Source organism: Culicoides brevitarsis, chromosome 3 (genome assembly GCF_036172545.1).
Source record: "Culicoides brevitarsis isolate CSIRO-B50_1 chromosome 3, AGI_CSIRO_Cbre_v1, whole genome shotgun sequence".
Lineage (NCBI taxonomy): Eukaryota > Metazoa > Arthropoda > Insecta > Diptera > Ceratopogonidae > Culicoides > Culicoides brevitarsis.
Genome location: NC_087087.1, coordinates 30541025 through 30566353, shown reverse-complemented (window position 1 = coordinate 30566353; position 25329 = coordinate 30541025). Strand labels below are relative to the sequence as shown.

The following is a 25329-nucleotide window of genomic DNA, read 5'->3' as shown; positions in this document are numbered from 1 at the left end:
TAAAAGGTGTAACTAGTTTTGTTTTACGTATTATAGGTAATCAAGTTTCAAGGACACCAAGATACAAAAAAGTAACGGTAACGGGTTTTTTCTGTGTGTATTTCGAGCTTATTGGACTGCTGCGACAACCTGAATTGAAATGCAGAAAGAGCAGGAAGACGATTTTTAGAACGTCTTCAATGTCAAACGGTTTTCTGTACGGAAGTTTTGAATTTTTTTTGACACGTGGCACTTTGGGCATAACGGTACTTCATTATTTTAAATAAAATTTGAAAAAATTAATTTAAAAAAAAATTTTTTTTCAGAAAATTTTTTATAAATATTTTTTTTTTCTAAAAAATTAAGAAAAAAAAATTAAAAATAAAAAAAAAAATTTTTTTGACATCGTTAATGAATGAGCCCCTAAGCAACGACACGTAGCCACACAGACGAATACGTCAAATTTTGTAAATAAATAAAAATGTTTTTCTTTCCTTTTCGTGTAGTACACCAAAGAGTGAAAAAAAGTTAAAAAATTTGTTAAGTTATGTTTCGTCGGGCATCGTAACTTCAGTCGAGCGTCTCACGTCGAGCTGATCGGATCATTTTCGTCTTTTATCTAAGAAAAACAAAAAAATAATAATAAAATAATAAAAAAAAAATTGTGTGCCGGACATTTTATATTTGTGTTTGTGAATTGCCAGTTGTTTAAACAGCCACGACGATGATTGAATCACTCCGCGAACGCCTCTCGAATTACGGGCAGGAGCATTTGTTGCAATTTTGGGACGCCTTGTCGAACGAGGAACGCAGCGCGCTGGTCGAAGACATCCAGGAACTGAATTTGGAGGAAGTTCAGTCGTTCTTCAAGCGTGCCACGCATTCGTTAACGGACAACAACACAAAGTTAGATGATCGCTTGGAGCCGATACCCGAATCGAAGTACATGTCGATCAGCAGGACGAGCGAAGAAAAGTTGCAAATGTATCGTCGCGAGGGCTTGCGACATGTGAGCGAAAGTAAAGTCGGAGTTTTGTTGATGGCAGGCGGACAGGGCACGCGTTTGGGCTTTTCGCACCCAAAAGGCATGTATAACGTGGGTTTGCCTTCGGGAAAAACCCTTTTTCAGATCCAGGCGGAGCGAATTCGACGCTTGCAACAAATGGCTTTCGAGGAAACGGGCAAACGGGGCATTGTCTCGTGGTACATTATGACGAGTGAACACACGATGGAGCCGACTATGGAGTATTTCCGTAAAAATAACTACTTTGGGCTGCACAAAAGTGACATTTTCATGTTCGAACAGGGCAGTTTGCCGTGTTTTACGTTCGACGGCAAGATTATTATGGATGCCAAGCATCGGATTGCGCGCGCGCCCGACGGAAATGGCGGACTTTATCGCGCCCTGAGAGACCGCGGGGTGCTTGACAACATTTTGAACCGGGGCGTCGAGTATCTGCATGCGCACAGTGTTGACAATATTTTAATTAAAGTAGCTGATCCCATTTTTATCGGATACTGTGCGTCGCAGAATGCCGATTGCGCGGCAAAAGTCGTCGAAAAGGCGTCTCCGAATGAGGCAGTTGGCGTCGTTTGTATCGTAGATGGCAAATATCAAGTTGTCGAGTACAGCGAAATTACGGAAAAAACCGCAGAAATGCGAAATCCCGATGGACGACTCACTTTCAGTGCGGGAAATATTTGCAACCATTTCTTTAGTGCTTCATTCCTCCATAAAATCGGCAAAGAATACGAACAAAAGCTAAAATTGCATGTAGCGAAGAAAAAAATTCCCTTTGTCAATGGAGCGGGGGAACGAATCACTCCAGCATCCCCGAACGGGATAAAAATCGAAAAATTCGTCTTTGATGTCTTTGAATTCGCCGAGAAATTTGTGACGGTTGAAGTGCCGCGAGATGTTGAATTCAGTGCCCTCAAAAATGCCGATAGCGCGGGCAAGGATTGTCCTTCGACGGCTCGCAAAGACATCTTTAAGCTCCACAAAGCCTACGTTGAACGTGCTGGCGGCCAAATAATCGGCGATGAAGTCGAAATTTCGCCTTTACTGTCGTACGAGGGCGAAAATCTCGAAGCAATTGTCAAGGGAAAAGTCTTTAAGGCGCCAATTCACTTGAAACAAGACGACGAACACACCAACGGTCATCACAAACTGTGATGATGATGAAAGTAGTTTACCTTGGACGTTGTATCTTAACGAAAAAAACCTAAAAAGACACTATGTAAATATAAAGAGATATATTTTTAATATGAATAATTCATGCAATATAATAAAAGTAACCGTACTATGATGATTGACTATGTAACGCGCATACCTTTAAACTCATGCATGTATTCATATTTATTGTTCAAAATGTTGCATCAGATTTGTAATATAATAATATAATTATAAATTGGCTATGCCAACCAACACAAAGCTACTTTCCTCGGCGCGGCGCAAATACTTCAAATTAAATGAACCGTTCACAAAAAAATTTTTTTTTTTTGCTAAATTAGTTTTGAATTGGAATTCGTGCGGAATTCTTGCAAAAAAAGGCTGTTGCAATAAGGGAAAATTTTTTACATCACAAAATAATTAAAAATAAAAATTTTATTTGAATTAACGAAAGGCGATTTTCAAATTTTGTAACTGTCATTTTTTGAATTGACATTAATTTTTTTTTTTTGAAAAGAAAATTTTTTAAAAAATTATTTTTGTTTCAAATACATCACAAAGAAAAAATCTAAAAATTAATTTAAATTTTTTTTTTTTAATTTAAAATTTTTTTGAATTTCAAAAAAAATAATAAATTAAAATATTACATCACAAAGAAATGCCATAAAAATTAATTTAAAAAAAAAAAATAAAATTAATAAATTTGTTTTTAAATTTTAACGATGAATTTTTGAATTGACATTAAAATTTTCTATGGTTATTTTATTTTTTTATAAGTCAAAATTTTTAAATATTTTTTTTATTACATCAAAAAAATCTAAAAATTAATTTAAATTTCAAATTAAAAAAATGTCATTTTTTGTATTGATATAAAAAATTTTGTACAAGAAACAGCTCGAAAATTCAATTAAATTTATAAAAAAAAAATATTTAAAATAGAAAATAAAATAATTAATTAAATTAAAATTAATCGAAAATATAAAAAAAATAAATAATTTAAATTTTTGAAATTTAAAAATAATTTTTCCTCGTTCTGTCTGCTTAAAATATTTTTAAAAAAATAAATAAAACCAAAACGCCTGATTTATTGTAGATTATCGTAGCCATGTTTCTGCCACAAGACCTTTAAACTTTAAAAGCATAGTTGATAGGTATACTTAATATAAATAAAGAAATAAAAATTTATAAAAAAAAACTCACTTTACAACCGAAAAACAAGAAAAAAACGAGTTTTGTAAAGTTTTGTTTTTTTTTTCGGGGAGTTGAGTTGCTAGGCATGCATAAATGTGAATATAATGCTGTTATTGAAGCCAATAAATGATTTGAATTTTTTTATGTTGGATATTGTGAAATATATTTTTATGTATGAAATTGTTACCTTTGTAGTACAAGACAATATATAAGATCTAATAAAATTGATACAAAATAATAATACTTTGTGGTTTTAACTTTTTTTTTTATTGAATTTCAGCTATAAAAGTAAGTATATGATAAATTTTTCTTTGTTTCTATTGACAAAAAGCTAAAAATAGTAAATTGGATGCATATAACTCAATTAAACGCAAGATCTCAAAAAAGGCGCGAAAATTAAAAAAATGGCGCGAAAAATTTAAAAGATGCGCCAAGATTTGGTAATGAAGAATATTGAAAAAAAAATTTAAATAAGAATTCATGAAAGTACTAAAAATCTTAAAAGAGTGTTAAAAGATTAAATAAATCAAAAAAATTGACAAAATTTTTAAAAGATCTTAAAAATGGCGCCAAAAGTTAAAAACGTCAAAAAACTTAAGATTTGTTTGAATTTTTTAAATTTTAAATTTTTAAACGAAATTTTGCTTACATTTTATTTGCTTCTATTAAAAACTTTTAAAAATTCCTCTCCATGAAACAATTTTAAACAATTTTTTTTGTAACATTTCGTTGAAAGCTCAAAATAACAAACGATCACGTCTTGACATTTACTCACAAATAATTAATTTTTTGCATGAAACACACCTCTTGCCTTGCCTCCAGAGCACGATGAGGTACATATCTCAACCATATTTCTTCATAATTCTCAAATAAATTGACGTCGTCATGAAAAAAAAACTTGAGTAAATAAATTTGCTTGGAACAATAAATTTTATAACTATTTGCCTTCTTTTCTTTGTTATTGCAAGTATATTCGTGCACTACAGTTACTTACACACGATACCGTTATTTTTCATTCAATTTTTTATTTTAATGAGAAATATGGGCTTGATCATAGGTTTCATCGAAAAACTGGTTTTTATTGCTGTTCTGAACAATTAACCAGGCGTTAACTCAAATAAAATTTCAAAATTAATTTTAAGAGAATTTTTAATTTTTTTTTTAATAATTTTAAATAAATTAAATTATAAAAAAAGGTTTTCTTGAATCGGTAGCAAACTTCAATTAAAATTAATTAAATAAAAAAAAATTATTAGAGAAAGTAGTAGCTGTTTGAACAGTGGTGTGTCGATACGATAATTGCCATATCCGTCTAAGTTGAATCTAATACAAATACAGAAAGTCACTTGGTTATCATCATGTTCGTTTGTTTTGTTTGTAAATAAATATTTTATACGCCAGCGAGATATAAATAATATTTTTTTAAATTCATTTCGAAATTTTTTGAAAATTTTTTTTGTCTGTCTGTTAAATTAATTTATAAGAAAAATTAAGCAAATTATTTAAAAAAAAAATATTTAAAATATTTAGAAAATGGGTTGAAAATTAATTAATCAAAAAATTTTTAAAAATTAAATTAATTAATTAATAATAAAATTAAATTAAATTAATTATTATTAAAATTAATTTAATTATTTATTTTTTAATAAAAATTCTAAAATAAAATAAAAATATTAAATAAATTTAAAAAAAATTAATTAATTTTATTAGAAATAAATTAATTAATTTAAAAATAAATTAAAATAATATAAAAAAAAAAAATCAAATTATTATTTAAAAAAAATATTTTTAAAAATTAAAAATAAATTAAAATATATAGTTTAAAAAAATAAATCAAAATTTTTTAAATTATAAAAAAATTAAAATGGAAATAATTAAAAGAAAATTAAATAAATTATTCAATTTAAAATTTTAATAATTTTTAACATTTTTTTTTTATTTTTTTTACGACGGTCAAAAGACTAAAAATTTAACAAAAAAAATGTAATGAATAAATATTCAAATAATTAAATTAAAAAATTTCGTAAATTTACACTTCTAAAGAAAAATGTTTCAAATTTCTTTAATAAATTAGTTTAAAAAAATAAAAATAATTTTTTAAGTTTAATTATTTTTTTTTAAAGAAGAATTAGATCTAAATTGTTCAAAAAAAGTCGACTTATTGAAAAAAAATTTTTTATTTTATTAAATTTTAAATAAAATCATTTTTTTAAATAATAATTTTTAAAAATTCTGAAATTTAAAAAAAAATCGAAAAATTTTTTTTTTTTAAATTTGCTTTAAATCCATTAAAAATTTCTTTAAATTAAGTTAAAAAAAAATTAATAAAAATCAAAAATACGCTCAAGTAAATTTTTCCTAAACAAAAACTTTTATCTCTCATTTCACTACAATTTCATATCAATACAAACAATCAGTAACAACACAAGTGAATGAATTACGATGATAAGGTTCGTCGTCATTGGTGTGCGGCGGCGAAATAAACTCTTTCCGCACGGCACGAAAGGTGTGTTTGTGAGCGAAAAAAGGGCTGAGATACATAAAGTTCAGCATCTGCGAGTCATCAATCAAGCAAAAATTATGTCAGTTGTGGGTCAGCAATAAACAAAGTAGTCTGTACTCGCAAAACTACTTCACTTACACGCCGATTAATTAAAAAGCATCAAGTCAATTGTAGTTTGACTCTCGTTTCGTGCACATCGCGACGATTATGGAGAAGAAATTCATTCCAACTGGTAAGAAATTTTAATTTTCAAACAAGTTTTTAAAAAATTTTTAATTTTTTTTTTGTTTTTAGAGCATCAACATACCCGATTTAACCCTTTGACCGGGCAATGGGTGCTTGTGAGTCCTCATCGCATGAAGCGTCCGTGGTCTGGGCAAGAAGAACAGCCCGAGAGAAATCAATTACCCGAGTTTGATCCAACGAATCCGTAAGAAAAAAAATTTTTTCAATGATTTTTTTTTATAAAAATATTTTTTTTTTAGGTTGTGTCCCGGCGTTATTCGATCCTCGGGCGAAAAAACGCCCAAATATGAGTCAGTTTATGTCTTTACGAACGATTTTAGTGCATTGATGGAGGATGTTCCGCTTCCGCCGCAAAATACGGAGCCACTTTTCCAAATGGGAGGCGCTCGAGGCACTTGTCGGGTCATGTGTTTCCATCCAAAGGTGAGTTTTTTCAATTTTTTCGTCAAAATTCAATACGAGAACAAAGAATTTCTGTTCAAAGTCAAATAAGACGTTGCCAACGATGACCCCGAAGGAGATAAGAAACGTGATTGACGCGTAAGTTTTTTGTTTATATCACGTTTCGTCGCATTTTCATCCGTTTTTGCGCTTTTAGATGGATCTCGGAGTTCAATAGTTTGGGAAAAATCTACACGTGGGTGCAAATTTTCGAAAATAAAGGCGCCGCCATGGGTTGCTCGAATCCCCATCCGCATTGCCAGATCTGGGCTTGTTCGTTTTTCCCCTCGGAGCCACTTGTGAAGCACGAACGGTTGTTGGCGTACTTCCAGGAACACAAACGGCCCCTTTTGGATGACTATGTGGCGCGCGAAGTCGAGAAGAAGGAACGAATTGTCATCGAAAACCCGGATTGGCTTGTCGTTGTGCCATTTTGGGCAACGTGGCCTTTTGAGACGATGATCATTTCGCGGAATAGTAACAAGCGGATTTCGGATTTGACTACGGGACAAATTAATAATTTGGCTGTCGTGATCAAGGAATTGACGACAAAGTACGATAATTTGTTCAAATGCTCGTTTCCGTATAGCATGGGATGGCACGGGGCACCGACAGGCGAAAAGTTGAAGGAGAATCAGGAACATTGGACCTTGCATGGGATTTATTATCCGCCGTTGTTGAGGTAAAAAAGGGAGATTTTTAGAAAAATTTTAAGAATTTTTAATTTTTTTTATCAATTTTTTGAGCAAATTTTAAAATTTTCTAAAAAAAATATTTTTTTTATTGCTCAAAAATGAGAATTTTAACAATTGTTTGATTTAAAATGGCTCAAATTTTCAACTTATAATTTTTATTTTAATTTTTTCAATTCTAAATTTTGTCAAACCAAATTTTTTTAGATTTTTTTTTAAATTTTGAAAAAAAATTTGAGTTTTTATCTTTTTTTTTATTTGCTCAGAAATAAAAATTTAAAAAATTTTTTTCAATAATTTTGAAGTGTTTGAAAACTAAATTTATGAGAATTTTTTAAGAATTTTTCAAAAATTTTTTTTCATTTTTTTTCTTAGAAATGAATATTTTTCTTAAAAGTTTAAATTTTTAAAAATTTTCAAAAAAATTTTTTTTTCAATTGTTAAAAACAAAATTTTTTTAAAATCAAGATCAATTTTTAGGAATTTATTAAAAAAATAAAATTTATTTTTTTTAGAAACTGAAAATTTGGCTTAAAAATCTAAATTTTTGAGCAATTGAAATTTTTTTTTTAATTCAAAAATTAAAATTTTCTATAAAATGTAGGAAAGAACTTTAACAATTTTTTTTTCAATATCAAAAAATTCCAAATATAAAAATTTAACTAAAAATCTAAATTCTTGAATAATTAATTAATAAAAAATTTTCAAATAATTTATGATTTTTTTACAATTTTAAATTTCACAAAAGAAAAATTTTTTAAAATTTAAATTTTTGAACAATTTTTTAATAAATTTTTCGAAATTTAACCAAAAATTATTTAATTTTCAATTTTAGATCCGCAACTGTTCGCAAATTCATGGTTGGATTCGAACTTTTGTGCCAATCTCAACGCGATTTGACTCCGGAACAGGCTGCCGATCGTTTGCGCCAAGTCGATGGACGTCGTCATTACAGCGAAGTTCTCTAAAAATCTCACTTCAATACAAAAATCTTCTAAAATTTTTGATTTTTTCCATAAAATCTCTTCAAATGCTTTAAATGTGTCGCCGTTAAATGTTAGAAAATAGAAAATTTAGAACTAGAATTAAAGATTTTTTTTTATTTTTCAAATTTTCATCGAGGCACGTCCCTCTAAATTGTGTATCGCCTTCAAGGCAGAGGCAACTTGGAATCGTAACTTATGGAACATTGCGATTGACATCACAAAAGTCTCGACTTTTCCGTTTTCAAGAGTTATTTGGAGTACAATTGTGCATTGGTTGATGCTTTTTTGTCTGAAATTCAAAGAAAAATATTTTTTTAGTGAATTTTTTAAGAAAAAAATGTAGAAATTTACTTTATTAAATTGGTAATGTTGATCCGGTAGGTGAATTTTTTAGGCGCCGTCAGTCTAATGGGTCTCTCGATGCTTGAGACGTTCGAGTTTTCCTTTAATTCAATGAATTTTTGCACTACAATGTCGATGAATTCTGGTTTCAGTCTAAAAATTTAATTAAAAATTTCATTTAAATTCAATTAAATTAATTTAAAATAATTAATTAAGATTAAATTTAATTTAATTTAATTATCAGTTAATTTTCAATAATTTAAATTAGATATTTTAAAATAAAAAAAAAATATAAAAATAAAAAAAAAATAAAAAATACTAATTTAAATTAAATTAAATTTTAATTAAATAATTTAAATTAATTTAAAATAAAAATTTAAATAATTTTAATTTTGAATAATAAATAATTTAATTTAAATAAAATTCTAAATTAATTATTATTAATTTTTTTAATTTAACTAAAATTAAATTTAATCTAAATTAATTATTTTAAAAATTTAAAAATTAAAATTTAATTAAAAAAAATAATTAATTTAATTAAATTAAATTTAATTATTATTTATTTTTTAAAAAATTATTTTTAATTAATTATTTATTTTTCAATAAATTTTAAATTAATTTTAATTATTTTATTTAATTAATAAAATTTAAAATTTAATTTAAATTAAAAATTTTTTAAATTTGAATTAAATTTTTAATTAAAAATAATTTTAATTAATTAAAATTAATTTTTAAATAAATTAAAAAAATACATTTTTGATTAAAATTTCTCAATACTTTGTGTCTTTAACCACTTCCTGCAGTTCGGGTAGTTTAACAAATCCCTTCGGTGAACGAAGATAAAGCTTACAGAGTAACACAAGACCTGCAAGAGCCTCATGAAAATATTCCTGTGAGTCCGGGGCGAGAGTTATTGCTTTGTCTATCTTGTCTTCCGAGCAAAAACCGTTCGTGATGTAGAATTCCAGCACTAAAAGATAAGAAATTAATCAAAAAATTGTCAAAAATTATTTTTTAATCGAAAATTCTTACGTTGCAGCATCAAATCGACCGAATTTTGATGATCTACTTCCGCCAGAGGTCTTGTGTAGGGTTTTAAGGCCTTATTCACTGTTTGTTTAAATTGCGACATAATTTTTTTCCGAATTTTTGATTCAAGACAAAAATTCAATTCGACCCTCTTTTTGTTTGTTTACATTTTTAGTACAAAATTTGTCCGCTCCAGACGTGAAAAGCTCATTTTCTGTAACAAAAAATTAAATTACAGATGAAAAAATGAGCGAAACTCCGCATCTGAACAAGTCAGGAACTGCCAGAAGAGTCGGATTGTCCAGATTAAACAAAAGTCGCAACCTCAACAGTCCAATTGCGGCAGAAAAGACACCGGTTAAGGGTAACATCGAGTCATCCGAGCGCAAATTAACCGATTCCAGCAAGAAATATTCTCAAAAATCGTGGAAAACGACAAAAATTACGCCAAAAAAGCCCGTTTTAGGTCGAAAAATCGGCAGATTGAGTCCCGTGAACCTCTTGCGACAACAAAATAAGGCACAAACTCCCACAAAAAATGAAGATCTCCTCGAAATTAACGTTGAATTGGTGAAAAATGAGCTTCCAAGTCCTCTTGCATCCCCGATAGCGAAGGAAAAACCAAAAAACTTGCCGGATTTTGTGGATTTGTGTTCGTCACAAGGCTCAAATGGCTCGTCGGGGCCCATAGAAAGCGTTTTTGATGACGAATCTGTCGTAAATTCAACAAAAATTGACGAAACTGTCAAAGAAAATCTCCAAATCGACGTCACTCCAGCTCAAAAAATACCTTCAAACAGCGAAAAATCCGAAAAACTTCGAAAAAAGTATCGACTTTCGTTGACAATCACTCCCGATCGGCATCAGGAGCTACGAAAACGAAGAAGTGACTTGATCGAAGCGACCTCAACTCCCAAAAGGCAAAAATTAACTGACGAGGAGAAGATTGTTACCTTCCACAAAATATTTGATTTAACCGGAAGCTCCAGCGATGAAGATGATAACGAAGAATTTGAAGACTTTTCAATGGAAAATCTCAAAAAAGAGCTCGAAACGAAGCAAAAACTGGCAGAAACGCTCCGAAATTTGAAAAAATCGAACGAACAAACGTCGATTTTGATCAAAAAATGGACCGAAACCGGAATACTCGCGTTACAGGAGCTGTCAGCGACTAAAGATCCGCCTTTGGATATCGGTTGGATATTGGATCACCTGGAAATCCCTCATGAAATCTACAAATATCGCCGCGAACTCGAGCAATTCGACTAAAACTGTGATTTTTCGCCTTTTCTAGCCAATTTTTTCGCATTAAATTATTGAAACTTTATTAAAATTTAATTTTTTTATTATTTTTTGTCTACTAAAAGCTCCTAATTTTTAATATTTGTGTGGTTTTAAGGGTCTTTGGGCATTAAACAGTTGCGGATCCTTCACAAATTGCACTTGTTTGTGATACGAAGGCATTAATCCGGCATTCAGGGACTTTTGGATCGCATTTTCGACCTGTTCTTGTCGTTTTTTGCACAAACCGGTAATGTGTCTGCCATAAATGCGTCCCGTATAGGGACTTTGGAACTGGGAAAGTAACCGCACGTTCTTGTAATCCGGTTCAATGTTGAATTTACAGAGAATACAAATTTTCTTTTCCTTTTCGAAGGGATTTTCCATCGAAATTGGCATATCTGGGTCCTTCTCCGACGTCGTCGGGGTCTTTTCTGTACTGTAAAGACGTGAAATTGCAGGTCTTGGTATCAACATTGGCTTAAAAACCTAAAAAATTAGGAAAATTGAAATTTTTTAAGGAGTGTTGAGGAATTTTTACTCACATTTCGTGCCCTTAAGCCATTTTGGAGCAGTTTTAATGCATTCATGATGGATTTTTGTATTGAATTCAGCTGCAAAACTTGAAAAAATTAAATTTTCAGTGTTATTCAATTTTAATTTTGCATGTGCTTTGACATTTCTCGCTATTTGACGTTTTAGTACAAGCGATTTGTTTACGTTTTTGTGTCGCATTCTCACACAAAAGTCGTTTTTTGAGCATTTTTGTGAGTTTTAGTCCGGAAAATACGCTCAAATATTGAAATTTAGCGTTTAAGACAGAGCCCAAGCTTGTTTTTGTTCAAAGCTGTCGCCAAAAAAGCCCCAAAACCCCGAAAAATGGCTGAAACCGAGATTTTGGAAGCCGAAACCGAGGAAATTTCAAACTTGTGTTCGACTTGCCTGCGAAAATCCCACGAATTTTACGAGTTGAAGCCACTGGAGTCGAATTTTCTGCTGAAAGTGCACGAAAAAGCCTTTCATGTGTGTCATTTGTGCAAGTTGGCTCTCGATTTTGTCGCCAAATTCGAGCGTTTATGCGAGTTTTCGCGTCAAACAGTGGAGAAATATGACGCCATCGAGATTCAAACGGACTTTTATTCGGAAGATCCGAAAGTTGAACGAGCTCTTGAGGCGTTATGCGACTGGGCAAGGGGTCTGTTGGAGGAAAATGAGCGCGTTTACGAACTGGAACCCATGAAAACGGAAGTTTTGGTCGAGGAATATCTCGCGGAGGAGTCTGAGGAGTACGAAGAGGCAGTAAATGAGGAAATTTTGGTCGAATCTCCCGCCGAAATCAAAGTCGAGAAGCGAAAAACGTTCGATTGTGACTTTTGCGAGGAGAAATTCGGCACCAAGAGGGAAATGGAGAAACATGAGGGCGCCGAACATGGTTTTCAGAAGCCAAAGAAGGAGCTGGAATGCACGGAGAGCGATTGTAACTTCAAAGCGGCGTCTCAGTTGAAGCTAAATCGTCATTTGCAGGCGGCGCACAACGTCGTCGTGAAGAAAGCTTTTTGTTGTGACGTCTGTGGACAAGTTTACCCATCGAAATGTCGCTTGCAGTATCACATGAACTGCCATCTGAACATCTCGCCGTTCCTTTGTGACTTTGAGGGATGCACCCGAGCCTTCCGGAACCCCACGCGACTCCGAAATCACAAACAAGAGTTCCATTTGCAGGTAATTCGGTGTCACTGCGCCATTTGTGGCAAAGGATTTCGCACCAAAGCCAGTCACGATTTGCATATTTTGGGACATGACAAGCCCACGATCCCCTGTGAGGTTTGTGGGAAGTTGTTGACGAACCGGAAAACTCTTAGAACGCATTTGATGACACACACGGGCGAAAGAAGGTACAAATGCGAGATTCCGGGATGTAATAAGGCCTTTACGAAATGCAGCGGATTGCAAGTTCATATGCGGAGTCATACGAAGGAGAGACCCTATAAATGCCCGCATTGCTCGTTGACGTTCACGTACAAGGTTTCGATGAAGAAACACATGTTGAAGTATCACGATGTGCCATGGGAGACGTCATCCTATGTGAGACCAGAGACGCAAAAGAACAAAGAAAATACAAAAATGACGAGTTTGGTTGAGATTCAAGCGACGTGACATGGGGAGAAAATTATGAAAAAAAAATAGTTTAAAAATTTTAAGTTTTGGAAAAATATTAGAATAAAATTATCTTTTCGACTTAGAAATGTGAATAAAAATATAAATACCTATTGTAAATTTTTTTTTTATCTCTTAAAAATAATATTTTTTGTGAAAATTTTAATTTGATTTAAATTTTCTTTTTTTTTTTGATTTGTTAAATTTTTTGACATTTATTCTTATTATTTTGTAAATAAATTTAAAATTTAGGTTAAAAATGATTTTTTGAACAAAAAAAAATAGAAATAAACTTTTATTTAGAAATATTATTTTTTTTTTATTTTTTGTAGTTTTTATAAATTTCTAAAGATGATGTTTTATTTCATAAAAAAAAATAAAAAATAAAAATTATTTCTTAGTAAAAATTTTTATTTTTTTGGATTTTTTTTTAAATTTTCAACATTTCAGCAATTAAAAAAATAAATATTTTTTTTTCGAATTCTGAAAATTATTAATTTTAATAATTAAAAAATTTTATAAAATCAATTTTCTTAAATCTTATTGATTTATTATTTTTTTATAGATTTTTTTAAATAAAAATTATATTAAATAAATATTTATTAAATAAATATTTTAATTAAAAATAAAATAATTTAAAAATAAATATTATTTATTATAAAAATAAATAATAATTTATAATAATAATAATAATAAAATTATAATAATTTAAAAAATATTTATTTTTTTTTATTTTTTGAAAAAAAAATGACTTTTCAAACATTTTTTTAATTTTTTACAAAATATTAAATATGTATTTTTCATTTAATTTTTAAAAAAATAATTTAAATCCGACTCGAATTTTTTTTTCTTAAAAAATGAATATTTTTTCCTTTTTATTTTTAATAATTTTTTTTAAATTTAGATGAAAAAAAAAAACTTCAAATTTAATATTTACAATTTTTTGTTATTTATACTTTAAAATTCTTATATCAATAAAAAAAAATAAATTTTCTTGAACTTAAATAATTTTTTTTTTGTTTTTTTTTTTAGTTAATTTTAATCAGATCATTCAAATCACATTTTTTTTAAATTAAACATTGAACTAAGTAAAAAAATAATTTAAAAAATTTTTCTTTCTTTATATTAATTTTTTCTTTTAAAATTTTAAATTAAATTAAAAAAATAAAAATTAAATTAAATTTTAATTTATTAATTTTTTTAATTAAATTTTTATTTTATTTATTTTTTTTTTTTTTTTGATAAAAATAATTATTTAAATCTAATTAATATTTTCTTTAAATTTTATTATTTAATTCTAATGAAGATTTTATTATTTTTTTAAATAGGTTTTTTAAATTAAATTTTCTTGAATTAAATTTAGGTATTATTAATTAATTATAAAATATTAAATTTTTAATTATTTATTTAAATAAAAATAATTTATAATTAAAGTCAAATCAGTGAAAAAAATTTTTAAAAAATAATTTAGATTTTTTAAGCTTTTTTTATTTATTTTTTTTTAATTTATTAAACTTGAATATTATTTTAAAAATTATTATTAAAAGTAAATTAAATTCAAGAAGAATTATTAAAAAAAAAATCTGTTAAAAAATAAAAAATAATAGGTTAATTTATTAAACTTGAATATTATTTTAAAAATTACACCCCCCTTTGAAGCTCAAAAATCACAAAAAGGACACAAAATTTAACAAAAAAGGTGATTTTTAATAGATTTGCACCCCCTTCGTGGTCCGCTGAAAGCCCTCTGGATCCGCCCTTGTATGATCAGCGCCATCTCTGAGGCAATAGTAGAAAAAACTTAGGTTAGGTGAGACGAATGAAATTGATGAACATCTGATCTGCACCAGCATGCAAAAAAAATTCCTGCCCGCCCCAGTGCCCATGGGCAGAAATTTTGTTTTGCATGCTGGTGCAGCGAGAGATATTCGCGAGTCTGTAGTGTTCTTCTGCCCCACGAAAAAATAATAATAAAAATATTTCGAAAAACGCAATTTTACATCCATAATTGGAGAAAAAATTTGGGAAAACGGTGCGCAAAGTATTTTTCATAGTCGACCATGATCCATGTCGGTGAAAATTCGTGGAATCTGCGAGTGTACATCACAGATTTGCAGATTGAAAAAAACATTAGGGTCAAAGGGGAAATTCATGTGGGTGGAGTGATGTTAAAATTAGCTGATTACGACAGCCCGAAGGACTGGTCGGATCATGCCTTGTGGTGGCCCGCCCGCAATATGTGGCTAACGCGCACAAAATCCACGCTCGATCAGGTTGGCGTCAATGCGGATGCCTACTTGCACTTTACTCCGATGCACAAAATGTTGCGCGTTCAGATGCCCGATTTGCGTTACATTGACGCCAGTGTCGATTTCAGCATCACGACTTTCAGCTCTGTCGTGCAACTTTGCAAGAGTTTGGGCATTTCGCACCCGGAGGAACTTTCGTTTTCACGCCCGCTCGAACATGCCCATCTCAAAGCCAATTACGTCGATTTGCAGAAGAAAAAACTCATCTACAACAATGACAACCACACGAATGCCGAAGTCGAACGCAATCGCACTCCCACGAATTTCTACTCGAAATCCTTCGGCGGCAGCAACGGAAGTCTCGAGATTACGCGTTACAACGAGCCCGGACACGAAATTACGATGCCAACTGCGCAACTGAACACCACGCCCGGCAGTCAGCATGACTCATCGTTCAGCAACGGCAAAAATCATCATCATCACATGAACGACACGTTCGAGGATTTGACGAATAGTCCGCGTTTCCCCACGCCGGAAGCGAAATCGCGATTACTTCAACCGAAATCGTTGCTCGAACGGGCACGACTTAACGTTGGATGGCTCGATTCGTCGTTGTCGTTGATGGAACAGGGCGTTCGCGAGTTTGACAATCTTTTGTTGCGCTTCAAGTACTATTGCTTCTTTGATTTGAACCCAAAGACAGATGCCACGCGTATCAATCAGTTGTACGAACAGGCCAAATGGACCATCTTGAACGAGGAGATCGATTGCACCGAGGAAGAGTCCTTGATGTTTGCTGCCTTGCACTTCCAGGTAAGGAATTTTCTTGAATTTTTACATGAAAAAAAAATGTATTTATCATTTAAATATTTTTTTTAAATATTTAAAATTTAATTAATTTTTTTTTCATTTTCAAAAATTTATTAAAAATAAATTAAATTATTTTTCAAACAAATTTATCTAACTTAAAATTTTATTTAATTTTTTTTCTATTTTATTTTAAAACTAAAAAATATTTAAGTAAATTAATATAACGAACTAAAATTTAAAAACCAATTTTTTATTTTTTAAATTTTTTTTTTGTAATTTTTGAAAAAAAAAATTCATATGTAAAAATGAAAAATATTTTTTTTTATTTTTAAAAATTAAAAAATTAATTTTAAAAAATCTGAATTACCTAATAAAATAAATTATTATTTTTTTTAAATATAAATTTAAAAATTAGAATTTTTACATGAAAAAAAAAATATTAAATTATTTCTGAATATCATTTAATTATTTTTATAATTTTTTTTTCAATTAAATTTAAAAAATTATTTATTTTTTTTTTATTTTCAAAAGTTTAATTTATAAAATAAAATAATATTTTATAAAATTTGAAATTTTAGTTTTTCAATTATTTTTAATTAAAGATTCATTTTTTAAAATTTTTTACTTGACTATTTTTAATTATAAATTAAAAATTAATAAATTGTAATTTAAAATATTCAGAATTTTTCTTCATTTAAAATCAAGAAATAATAAAAAAAATAATAATAAATATTTAGATAAATTAGTATAACGAGCTAAAATTTAAAAATGATTGTTTAATTATTTTAATTTTTTTTTGTAATTTTTGAAGAAAAATTCAATATATAAAAAAAAATTATTAAAATTTAAAAAAAAAATCTAAATTACCTAATTAAATAAATTACTAAATAAATATTAAATATTTTGATGAGTAATTAATTTTTTACTGTACTTATTATTTTTTAAAAATATTAAATTATTTTAAAATATTAACAAAAAAAATTATTTATATCCATTTATGCAATAATTTAATATTTTATTTTTTTTAAATTGATATAAATAATTAATTTAATTAATTATTTTTTTTTATTTAATATTTTTGAATTTTTTGCATAATGAAAAAAAATATTTTTTTTTTACTAATTTTTTTAACTTATATTTTCGGAAAAATTGATAATTTCAAACATTTTTTAAAATCTTTAAGAAATTTTATGTAAAAATGTTTGAAAGTTCATTCAAATTAGCATATTTGCTACACAAAAATTTTTTCATATTTTTTTCGATTAATTATTTTATGACCATATATGGCAAAAAATAGTATTGAACTAATTTTTTTTCAAATTTATTTTTAGGTCAACTTACAAAACAGCTTCGGCAACGGCATGAACACTTCGAACCAATTCGACGAAGCCGACGACATCGATGCCGCCTTGAGCGAACTCGAGATCAGTCTCAAAGGTCAGTCCTCGGAGCACGAATCGAACATTACGTACATCCCCGAGCTGAAGGATTACCTAAAACTGTTAAAACCCAAGAAATTTACGTTGAAGCAATACAAACGTTATTGGGTCGTCTACAAGGATTTGCGTCTTTTCCTGTACAAAATCAAGGGAGATCAAGACGCCAACTTACCTCCTGTCTCGGATGTCAATTTGCGCGGATGCGAAGTCACCCCGGAAGTCAATTTGATGCATCAAAAGTACGCCATCAAGTTGGAAGTGCCCGCTGACACGCCAAACGGCACAAATCAAGAAATCTGGATCCGCTGCGATCACGAAGATCAATATGTCAAGTGGATGGCGGCATGTCGTCTCGCCAGCAAGGGTCGCTCTCTCGCCGATAGTGCTTACCAAACGGAAATCAACAACATCAAGCAATTCCTGTTGCTACAAAAACCCGTGGAGCCGGCAAATGTTCCCGTTGACGAAAGCAATATCGAACCGAGTGAATATTTCTCCAAACGTCTCATCAAGAAACTCCGTTCGAAGGCGGTTTATCGCATGCTCGAAGCACATGGCAACGTCAAACACTTGACAACGCTCGATGCGAAACTCAACTACATCAAGGCATGGCAAAGTCTACCGGAATACGGCGTTTCGCTCTTTTTGATCAAGATGAATGGCAGCAAGAAGGAAGAATTGCTCGGAATTGCCAATAATCGCATCATGCGAATCGATTTGAACTCGGGAGATCATCTCAAGACGTGGCGCTACAGCAACATGAAGGCATGGAACGTCAATTGGGAGATTAAGGCGATGATGGTGCAATTCCAGGAGGAAAGTATCGTCTTTTCCTGCTTGTCAGCCGATTGTAAGATCATTCACGAGTTCATTGGCGGATACATTTTCATGTCGATGCGCTCCAAAGACAACAATCAGAACTTGAACGAAGAACTTTTCCACAAATTGACGAGTGGATGGTGTTAAATTCACCTTTTTTGAACGTAAAGCAATCTAAGCGTCCTTAAAATACGCCTTATTACTAAAAAAATTACTTAACTAGGACATAAAAGTCCTCCAATGGTGCTAAAAAAAACTAACACAGGACAATGCGCGCCAAATTGAATTAAACAAAGCTGCCTTATATATTGAAAATTTTTCGAAAAACACTTTTTTAATGAAATAACGCACACGAGCGCCAAATTACATCTATATACTTCCCAAAAAAATTAATCATATTAACAAAAAATTTTATTTTTGCATTTTTTCTCGAAAGAAAAAAATTTATAACTATTTTTATGTGTAAAAAAAAATCTAAAACGAAAAACGAACAATTTTAAGTGTAAAGTTTTATTTTTTTTGTCTTATGTTTAATAGTTAATATTAAAAAAAAAATCAGGAATATGCCTTAATTTAAAAAAAAAATTAACAATTAATCAGGGGAGTTCATATGAACTCTGGGCCTTAATAACTAACGAAAAATCGCCATATTATTGTTAAAAAGTTACTTACAATTTTTCGATAATTTTACATTTTTAAATGAAAAAAAATCCTTAACTAAAAAAAAATAACCATTAAATGTCTATCTAATAAATAATAATAAAAAAATATTTACACTACTTAAAAAAATTAATATTAAAAAACTAAGAGGTCAGCACATTTTTCAGATTCACACCAGAAACGCAACAAAAGTATTTCATTCATAGTACAACAAGATATTAACCGTAGAAAAGAATTAATTTTTCCCTGACCTCTGTTTAATTTTTGTATTTTTTTTTGTTCTTCTGGAAAGTTGTTAATTGTAATAAATAATAATAAAATGTAACTGTAACTGTAGAGGAGTTGCCTTTTGGCTAAACGTTGTTAGTTAAACATTTAAAAAAATTATTATTAATGATGTCGTTGTTTAACTCTACCTTGCGAGGAACGAACAGATTAATATTTTATTAAACATTTATTAACGAAATACACAAAAAAAATAAATAAAATAAAAAAAGAAACAAAAAATTATTTAGTACTAATAAAAATTAATTAATTATTATTATTAATTTAATAAAAAAAAATGTTTAAAACTTATTTGAAGTTTTTTTTAAATTTAAATTTTGAAGCCGTTGAGTTTTAATGGGTTTTTAAAGTTAAAAAAAAATATTATTTAAAAAAAGGATTTTTTTGGGAATAAAAATGGAAAGATATTGGGCTCATCGCTCATCATGATTTTTTTCCTGTAATTCTTTCCATTGAATACGTTGAAGTTAAAACTTAATGAATTATATGATACTTCGAAAAATATCATAAAACTCTAAAATATGCATAAAAACACATTTATGATGGAAAAAATGTTACAGAGAAAAATCATGATGGAAGCGATGAGCATTCTAGAATGAACCCATTAACAAAAATTTTTTTTTGAAACTGTAGAACAATTTGATAATTGATAATCCAATCTATTGCTTGAATATTTGTCTTTTGAATAGCATATTATGGTCCATTATACGAAGTTGAAGGGCATTTTTTTCTTATTTCCATTAAGATTTCAACTATCAAGGATACTGGCCAATAGAGGCATGATTTGGCAACGATTGTGTATTTTGTTATGTTTCTAATAGTTTGAAGATCTTCTCCGCAACTACAAATAGTCTCATTATTTTTCGCATTTTCACAACAAATATCCTATAAGAATCCTTTGTCCAAATAAGTCTTTGTTCTTTGAATCCTAGATGATGAAAATGAAAATAATGGAAAATCAGGAAGTAGATAATTTATGTCGGTTAGCTTCACGTCAAGTAGATTTCATGTGAAGTATTTTATTTTTTTTTTTAAATTAAAATTTCTCAAAGTTTGATGTCAAGTTGATTGAAGTATTGCCTTGCTCGATTTGACAAATTGTGCAATTCTTCATAACTCCCTTCAAAATATCTTTCTGGGCAAAACATAACAATGTTTTTATTCAGCATTAATTTTAAAATTAAATTTCAATCCTTTAGTAATATGGCTCTTTTTAGCAATCAGGCTCTTCATATTTCATATTTTTGTTACAAATTTATAATTGTCTAAAGATCTTTTTTAAACCATTTTTAGATAGTTTGTGTTGGCTTTCTTCTCTTCTATTGCTTAATATTCCTGTGTTTTCTTTTAGGATCATTTCTAAAATTTGTACATTTGTATGAGACACTGCTATGTTTTTTTCGCCTTCATCTCGGTCTTCATATCAGATCAGATTTTGCGGGTGAGCGACTCATTTCAAGCGGTTTGCACCTATTTTTACTTTTAATTCAAACCAACAAATGGCGATATGGGCTAAACTCGTTGCTGCTTTGAATAAGTAATCATTTGATCTTCAGCTTAGTAAATATTATCGATTGTCAAAATTTCGTCAAATTTGTATCGTTAAAACTCGTCAATATTCTCGACAGCAGACCATCTGTTGAATCTAGATTATTACTGGGCTTCAAATTGCATCTTCGACTTTTATACCAATTGTTTCTTAGCTCATGGTCACCTCTATAAAAAATCTTTTGAAACTATAAAAATTGATTTTTAATAAAAAAAAAATGCATTTACCTTTTGCAAGTACTATGAGCTATACTATACCTTCAGTATATGCAGCAATGATCAACTTATCCTTATAAGGCAACTCTTAATACATACGTAATATCGCCTAAAAAGCGTGTAACATGAAACACGAAACATTTTCATATGATTTACATTTAATTCACAATATATTTTTTTTGCTTTCTTTTACTGTATAATTAATTTAATAATTAAGATTATTTTTTTATTTATATATATAGATCATCTTTTGTTATTCTTTTCATTTTTTTTTTTTATTTTTTAAGAGTTTATTCAACTCCTTGCGCCTTACATAATTATTATTATTATTTAATTATCAATTATTTATTGTTCGTGTGTGTGTGTTTTTTTGTATTAACTCTGTGAGTAAATGTGAGTCAAATATTTTTTTTTGTGTGTGTTAATTTTATCGATTTTTATCGAAGAAACACGAAAATTAAAATCTCTTTAACATGAAATAACTATCAATAAATATTAATTTTTTTTTCACTTACAATATTTAGGTTGAGTGTCGCGTTCGCTGCCAATAAATAATTCCTTCTTTGAATTTGATTCAATCAATATGTACTTAACTCTTCATTCTTTTTTTTCCAATTGATAAGGAGGATTGCCTTGAATAAATAAATAAAATTTGTTCTTGCACCAACGGAAAAAAGTACGGATTTGTTTGTTGTTGCACTTATAATCTATATTTATACTGCTTGCTGTCATCATTATCGTCATAAGAACTACCTACGTTTCAATGTTTGAGGCAATTGTCATATTTGGTCGTCGCGGGCGATTTATGACAAAAATTTTCATGAATCGCCCCCGTCAGACTAGGTCATTAAAAGCCAATCTTCAACTTCAAATTCCTACCTACGAAAAACGAAAAAAAGGGATGAGACGGAAATACAATTCAAATCACTTTAATCGACGATATCCCCTGCCAAGTCGGGCTAACACAGCGAGAACGTACGACGTAGCTGTATGCTACAACTCAAACAAGTCGTCTTGTTGCTTCTCCAGTCGATGCATCGAACTTTTGATATGTCGTCGGCTATTGCTGCGTCGCGTTTCGCCATCGAGACTTTGGTAAGCACCCTCATAAGAGATTTTTCGACGTGTTCCAGCGTACGTTGTACCCCCTCCGCTCGACGTGGTGCCATTTGTATTGCAATTCCCGTCGTAGCTCGGGTTCGAAAAGGACGTCGTGTACTCATCCGGGTGCTCCGGATATTCATGTTCGTGGATTTTCGCCAAGATATCACTCTGTTTGCGTGTTTGCTCGACACTCTTTTTGGTAACAGCTATCGCCGAATCGACTTTACTGAGGAAATTTTCGATATCCTCGTCGGGATCTGGATCCAAAATGCCCCCGCTGCAACTCGTCATACTGCTGCTGGCGGTTATTGTGCTCGTGCTGCCCGTACTGACGTCATTAGAGGGCAAAAGTGAGGGCGGATCGTAATACGAGACATCTAGCGACTGCGAACGACGCGCATCGGAACTGTTCACGGGACTATCAAGAGGCACGGGGATCATTAAGTACTGCCTTAGGAAAATTGTGTCTGTCGTTAGGAGACGATTCGTTCGTTTTATTTGTTCCATCTGAGAAAAAAAAATATAATTAGGGCAAATAATTAAAAAATCATCAAAAAAAAAAACACTTACACTAACTCCGTACTTGAGAGCAATTCCCTGAAGAGTATCGTTTTGCTGAAGAAGAAGAAGAAGAAGATAATCGTTAAAACTCTCTTCACCTCAAGAGAGATAAGATAAGAAAAGTCGCCACTTTACCTGGATTTCGTGCCGCACGTAAGAAATATTCGAATTTTTGTTATTTCTCCCACTGGCTGACGATATGCTGCCATATTTCCGTACATTTTCCTTCATCAAGAGCTTCGTCTCGCTAAAACCAGTTTCTTCCATGAATGTCACGTGACGCCAATTTGCAGTTAATTCACACTTTAAAGGTATTCACAAGAGCAGCAATTACGTTGAAGCTTTTTCTCTTGTCCGTTCAATGAAAGTAATGTTTACTTTTTCTTCATTTTTCGTTCTGTCAAATGGCAAGGACGGGTTTTGTGTGGCAACGTGGGCAATTTTTGACAGGTGAAGGAAGGGGCAATGGGATAAATCGCACATATGAATTTTATCAAATTTACGACGGATTCCGACGAGGGGGGGGGAGGGGGGTAAACTTCTGTAGTACGGCGTCGTAAAAATATGCCATATTCACGATTTAAAAATTTTTCGTTTTGAATTATTTAAAATAATTTTTGAAGTATTACCGAGAGTATTTCAGACTTTTTAATCTTTTTTTTCAAGTTTTCATTAATTTCAGTTTTTTTTTTAATTTTTCACGAGCTTTCATTGAAATTTGAACTGGTACTAAAAATTTCCTTTTCAGTGAGGGGGGGATCATGTTAAAAAACACGTCGGAAATTAAGGGGGTTGTTAAATTTCGACGATTATAGGGGGGGTGGGGGTCAAAAAATGCCCTATTTTTTCGACGCTTTTAATGGATGACGCCTTATTTAAGACAAAACATATTTTTTTTTACCTGAATTCAAAGTGCTGTTACCACAAACGATGATTTTCATTTCAAAATTTGACAAATTTTCATCTTCATCATAATTTTTTGTTATCTTCTTCGGTAATTTAAGACCTGACTTTGGCCTTTTTCCAATTTTTCTTCCTAAATACACGAAAAAGAACATGAAAAACATGTTTTAAAGTATCTAGATCACTCATCTTCTAGATCTATCTAGATCGGTGTCATATTTTTAATTAAATATTCCAAATTTTGACACATAATTGAACTGAATTCCATGAGATTCATAAAAAATAGTTGTTGTTGCACAAATTTATTAACTTTTTGCAAAAAATCATGTTTAAATTTACGTGTTTTTCAGTAAATTTGTCTTCACACAAAAATTGTTTTACTTCTTTTCAATATGGCGATATTGCTCAAACTGACAAAATGTCATTTTTTATCCGACGCCGTAAATGGATGGCGCCTTAAGAAAATCAAAACATAAGGAGTTGTTTTTCGTTCATTTTTTCAAGCATGTTTAAAGGAAAATTAAATATAAAAATGGACCACAAACACTTTTTGAATGCTCTCCTCGAGTGGTTTGATACCCAAAAGGATTGTAACGTATTTTTTTTGTGTCCAGACTCTGAAAACCCGGAAAAAAAGCTACAAATTGGAGCCCACACAAACATTCTCGCCATGGCCAGTGAGTATTTCAATGCAATGTTCTACGGAACAATGGCTACCAAAAACCCTGAGAACCCAATCGAAATTTCCACCGTATATTTACCTTTCAAATTGTTGCTCAGGTAAGAAAATAAAACTTTTTTTCGCCATTTTCTGTTCAAACAATTTTTGTTGCAGCTTCATCTACGGCAGAAAAGTCAAATTCGATACCATTGAAATCGCTCGTGATTTTTACGAAGCTGCTGATTTTTACATGTGCAAAGATGCAATTGAGTATGGCAAGCGACAATTCTTCAAGATGCTCAAACCAAAGAATTTGATTACTTGTTACGAAATTGGTCACATTTACAACAATGAACGCTTAAAAGATGCCGCATGGAAGCTTATTCGTTTCGATGAAAAAATTCTGGAACGTCAAAAATTCTTAGAAGCATCGCCGGAAATTGTTGTTGACTTATTTCAAAAGCAGGAATCGTTGAATGTCGGGTCGGACAAGGAGTTTGTTGTCGCCCTAGAACACTACATTGCACACAATAAAGCATTAGATCCGGATATTGCTGCCAAAATTCGTCCAGCCATTCAAAGTATTTCCTTTTTAACGTTGACGCCAGACGTTATTCGGGCCACGACACTTTTGACTGACACAGAAAAAGCTGAAATTTTGGCCAAAAAGGAATCAAAACAGGACAGCTTTCCGATGCCGGAGGGGTTTTCAAAATGTATTGTATCTAGGGAATCAACTCATGCCCCTACCAGATGGTCGTTGAATTATAAGGATTCCAGCGAGAATGACGAAAGTTCTGAGATGGATACAGACTCTGAATCGGAGATTATCTTTGATCTTATTAGCAAAGATTTTGGGGAAAGAAATCAAATTTAAGAATCACCGTCATGTCATCAAATTTTGTAAAATAACTTTGTTCATATACTTCACTTAATTTAAAAAATATAAAAAAAATAGTAAGGCCGCTCCAATTTTTTTTTTGAACTTCCAGTTCAAAAGCTAAAAATCTAATGGAGCAAAATAAAAAAAAAAGTTAAAAATTTCATCAAAATA

The 25329-nt window shown here is 30.4% G+C and overlaps 8 protein-coding genes across 9 annotated transcripts; 5 read left to right on the top strand and 3 right to left on the bottom strand.

The window, feature by feature from the left end:
• The first annotated feature begins 422 nt into the window (after positions 1–422).
• LOC134833625 (UDP-N-acetylhexosamine pyrophosphorylase-like protein 1) lies at positions 423–2591 on the top strand. The gene has a single exon (XM_063848004.1). The coding sequence runs from the start codon at positions 704–706 to the stop codon at positions 2153–2155; it is 1452 nt and encodes a 483-aa protein (XP_063704074.1). The 5' UTR covers positions 423–703; the 3' UTR covers positions 2156–2591.
• Positions 2592–5826: 3235 nt separating this feature from the next.
• LOC134834832 (probable galactose-1-phosphate uridylyltransferase) lies at positions 5827–8200 on the top strand. The gene is made up of 6 exons (XM_063849621.1): positions 5827–6078; positions 6141–6276; positions 6332–6515; positions 6577–6632; positions 6691–7215; positions 8061–8200. Exons 1-6 carry the CDS (start codon positions 6054–6056, stop codon positions 8191–8193), a joined length of 1059 nt encoding a protein of 352 aa, XP_063705691.1. The 5' UTR covers positions 5827–6053; the 3' UTR covers positions 8194–8200.
• Positions 8201–8331: 131 nt separating this feature from the next.
• Positions 8332–9741, bottom strand: LOC134834833 (uncharacterized). The gene is made up of 4 exons (XM_063849622.1): positions 9586–9741; positions 9331–9523; positions 8563–8706; positions 8332–8500 (listed from the first exon to the last, which is right to left on the bottom strand). The coding sequence occupies exons 1-4, from the start codon at positions 9683–9685 to the stop codon at positions 8332–8334; spliced, it is 606 nt and encodes a 201-aa protein (XP_063705692.1). The 5' UTR covers positions 9686–9741.
• A 1124-nt stretch (positions 9742–10865) lies between these two features.
• Positions 10866–11565, bottom strand: LOC134834161 (small ribosomal subunit protein bS18m). 2 transcript variants are annotated; one of them, XM_063848730.1, is made up of 2 exons: positions 11409–11565; positions 10866–11343 (listed from the first exon to the last, which is right to left on the bottom strand). In XM_063848730.1, the coding sequence occupies exons 1-2, from the start codon at positions 11451–11453 to the stop codon at positions 10960–10962; spliced, it is 429 nt and encodes a 142-aa protein (XP_063704800.1). In that variant the 5' UTR covers positions 11454–11565; the 3' UTR covers positions 10866–10959. The 2 variants fall into 2 exon arrangements, with proteins under 2 accessions (XP_063704800.1, XP_063704799.1); XM_063848729.1 differs by having other exon boundaries at positions 10868–11352.
• Positions 11566–11588: 23 nt separating this feature from the next.
• LOC134834160 (zinc finger protein 311-like) lies at positions 11589–13127 on the top strand. Its single transcript, XM_063848728.1, has one exon. The coding sequence runs from the start codon at positions 11743–11745 to the stop codon at positions 13018–13020; it is 1278 nt and encodes a 425-aa protein (XP_063704798.1). The 5' UTR covers positions 11589–11742; the 3' UTR covers positions 13021–13127.
• A 1853-nt stretch (positions 13128–14980) lies between these two features.
• LOC134834217 (unc-112-related protein-like) lies at positions 14981–19501 on the top strand. The gene is made up of 2 exons (XM_063848803.1): positions 14981–16082; positions 17411–19501. The coding sequence occupies exons 1-2, from the start codon at positions 15081–15083 to the stop codon at positions 18482–18484; spliced, it is 2076 nt and encodes a 691-aa protein (XP_063704873.1). The 5' UTR covers positions 14981–15080; the 3' UTR covers positions 18485–19501.
• Positions 19502–21367: 1866 nt separating this feature from the next.
• Positions 21368–23096, bottom strand: LOC134834391 (lysM and putative peptidoglycan-binding domain-containing protein 2). Its single transcript, XM_063849038.1, has 3 exons — positions 22847–23096; positions 22721–22765; positions 21368–22657 (listed from the first exon to the last, which is right to left on the bottom strand). Exons 1-3 carry the CDS (start codon positions 22976–22978, stop codon positions 22040–22042), a joined length of 795 nt encoding a protein of 264 aa, XP_063705108.1. The 5' UTR covers positions 22979–23096; the 3' UTR covers positions 21368–22039.
• A 976-nt stretch (positions 23097–24072) lies between these two features.
• LOC134834602 (kelch repeat and BTB domain-containing protein 8-like) lies at positions 24073–25329 on the top strand. The gene is made up of 2 exons (XM_063849333.1): positions 24073–24394; positions 24450–25329. Exons 1-2 carry the CDS (start codon positions 24120–24122, stop codon positions 25150–25152), a joined length of 978 nt encoding a protein of 325 aa, XP_063705403.1. The 5' UTR covers positions 24073–24119; the 3' UTR covers positions 25153–25329.

Coding starts and splice junctions, on each gene's coding strand:
- LOC134834833 (XM_063849622.1), bottom strand. CDS start 9,685: ATGTCGCAATTTAAACAAACAGTGAATAAGGCCTTAAAACCCTACACA. Junction 9,524..9,585: donor GGTCGATTTGATGCTGCAAC/GTAAGAATTTTC, acceptor CTTATCTTTTAG/TGCTGGAATTCTACATCACG. Junction 8,501..8,562: donor AACATTACCAATTTAATAAA/GTAAATTTCTAC, acceptor TTTGAATTTCAG/ACAAAAAAGCATCAACCAAT.
- LOC134834832 (XM_063849621.1), top strand. CDS start 6,054: ATGGAGAAGAAATTCATTCCAACTG. Junction 6,277..6,331: donor GAGTTTGATCCAACGAATCC/GTAAGAAAAAAA, acceptor TTTTTTTTTTAG/GTTGTGTCCCGGCGTTATTC. Junction 6,633..6,690: donor ATAAGAAACGTGATTGACGC/GTAAGTTTTTTG, acceptor TTGCGCTTTTAG/ATGGATCTCGGAGTTCAATA.
- LOC134834391 (XM_063849038.1), bottom strand. CDS start 22,978: ATGGAAGAAACTGGTTTTAGCGAGACGAAGCTCTTGATGAAGGAAAAT. Junction 22,766..22,846: donor ACGTGCGGCACGAAATCCAG/GTAAAGTGGCGA, acceptor CTTCTTCTTCAG/CAAAACGATACTCTTCAGGG. Junction 22,658..22,720: donor CTCTCAAGTACGGAGTTAGT/GTAAGTGTTTTT, acceptor TTTTTTTCTCAG/ATGGAACAAATAAAACGAAC.
- LOC134834217 (XM_063848803.1), top strand. CDS start 15,081: ATGATCCATGTCGGTGAAAATTCGTGGAATCTGCGAGTGTACATCACA. Junction 16,083..17,410: donor TTGCTGCCTTGCACTTCCAG/GTAAGGAATTTT, acceptor ATTTATTTTTAG/GTCAACTTACAAAACAGCTT.
- LOC134833625 (XM_063848004.1), top strand. CDS start 704: ATGATTGAATCACTCCGCGAACGCCTCTCGAATTACGGGCAGGAGCAT.
- LOC134834161 (XM_063848729.1), bottom strand. CDS start 11,453: ATGAATGCATTAAAACTGCTCCAAAATGGCTTAAGGGCACGAAAT. Junction 11,353..11,408: donor ATGGCTTAAGGGCACGAAAT/GTGAGTAAAAAT, acceptor CTAATTTTTTAG/GTTTTTAAGCCAATGTTGAT.
- LOC134834602 (XM_063849333.1), top strand. CDS start 24,120: ATGTTTAAAGGAAAATTAAATATAAAAATGGACCACAAACACTTTTTG. Junction 24,395..24,449: donor CCTTTCAAATTGTTGCTCAG/GTAAGAAAATAA, acceptor TTTTTGTTGCAG/CTTCATCTACGGCAGAAAAG.
- LOC134834160 (XM_063848728.1), top strand. CDS start 11,743: ATGGCTGAAACCGAGATTTTGGAAGCCGAAACCGAGGAAATTTCAAAC.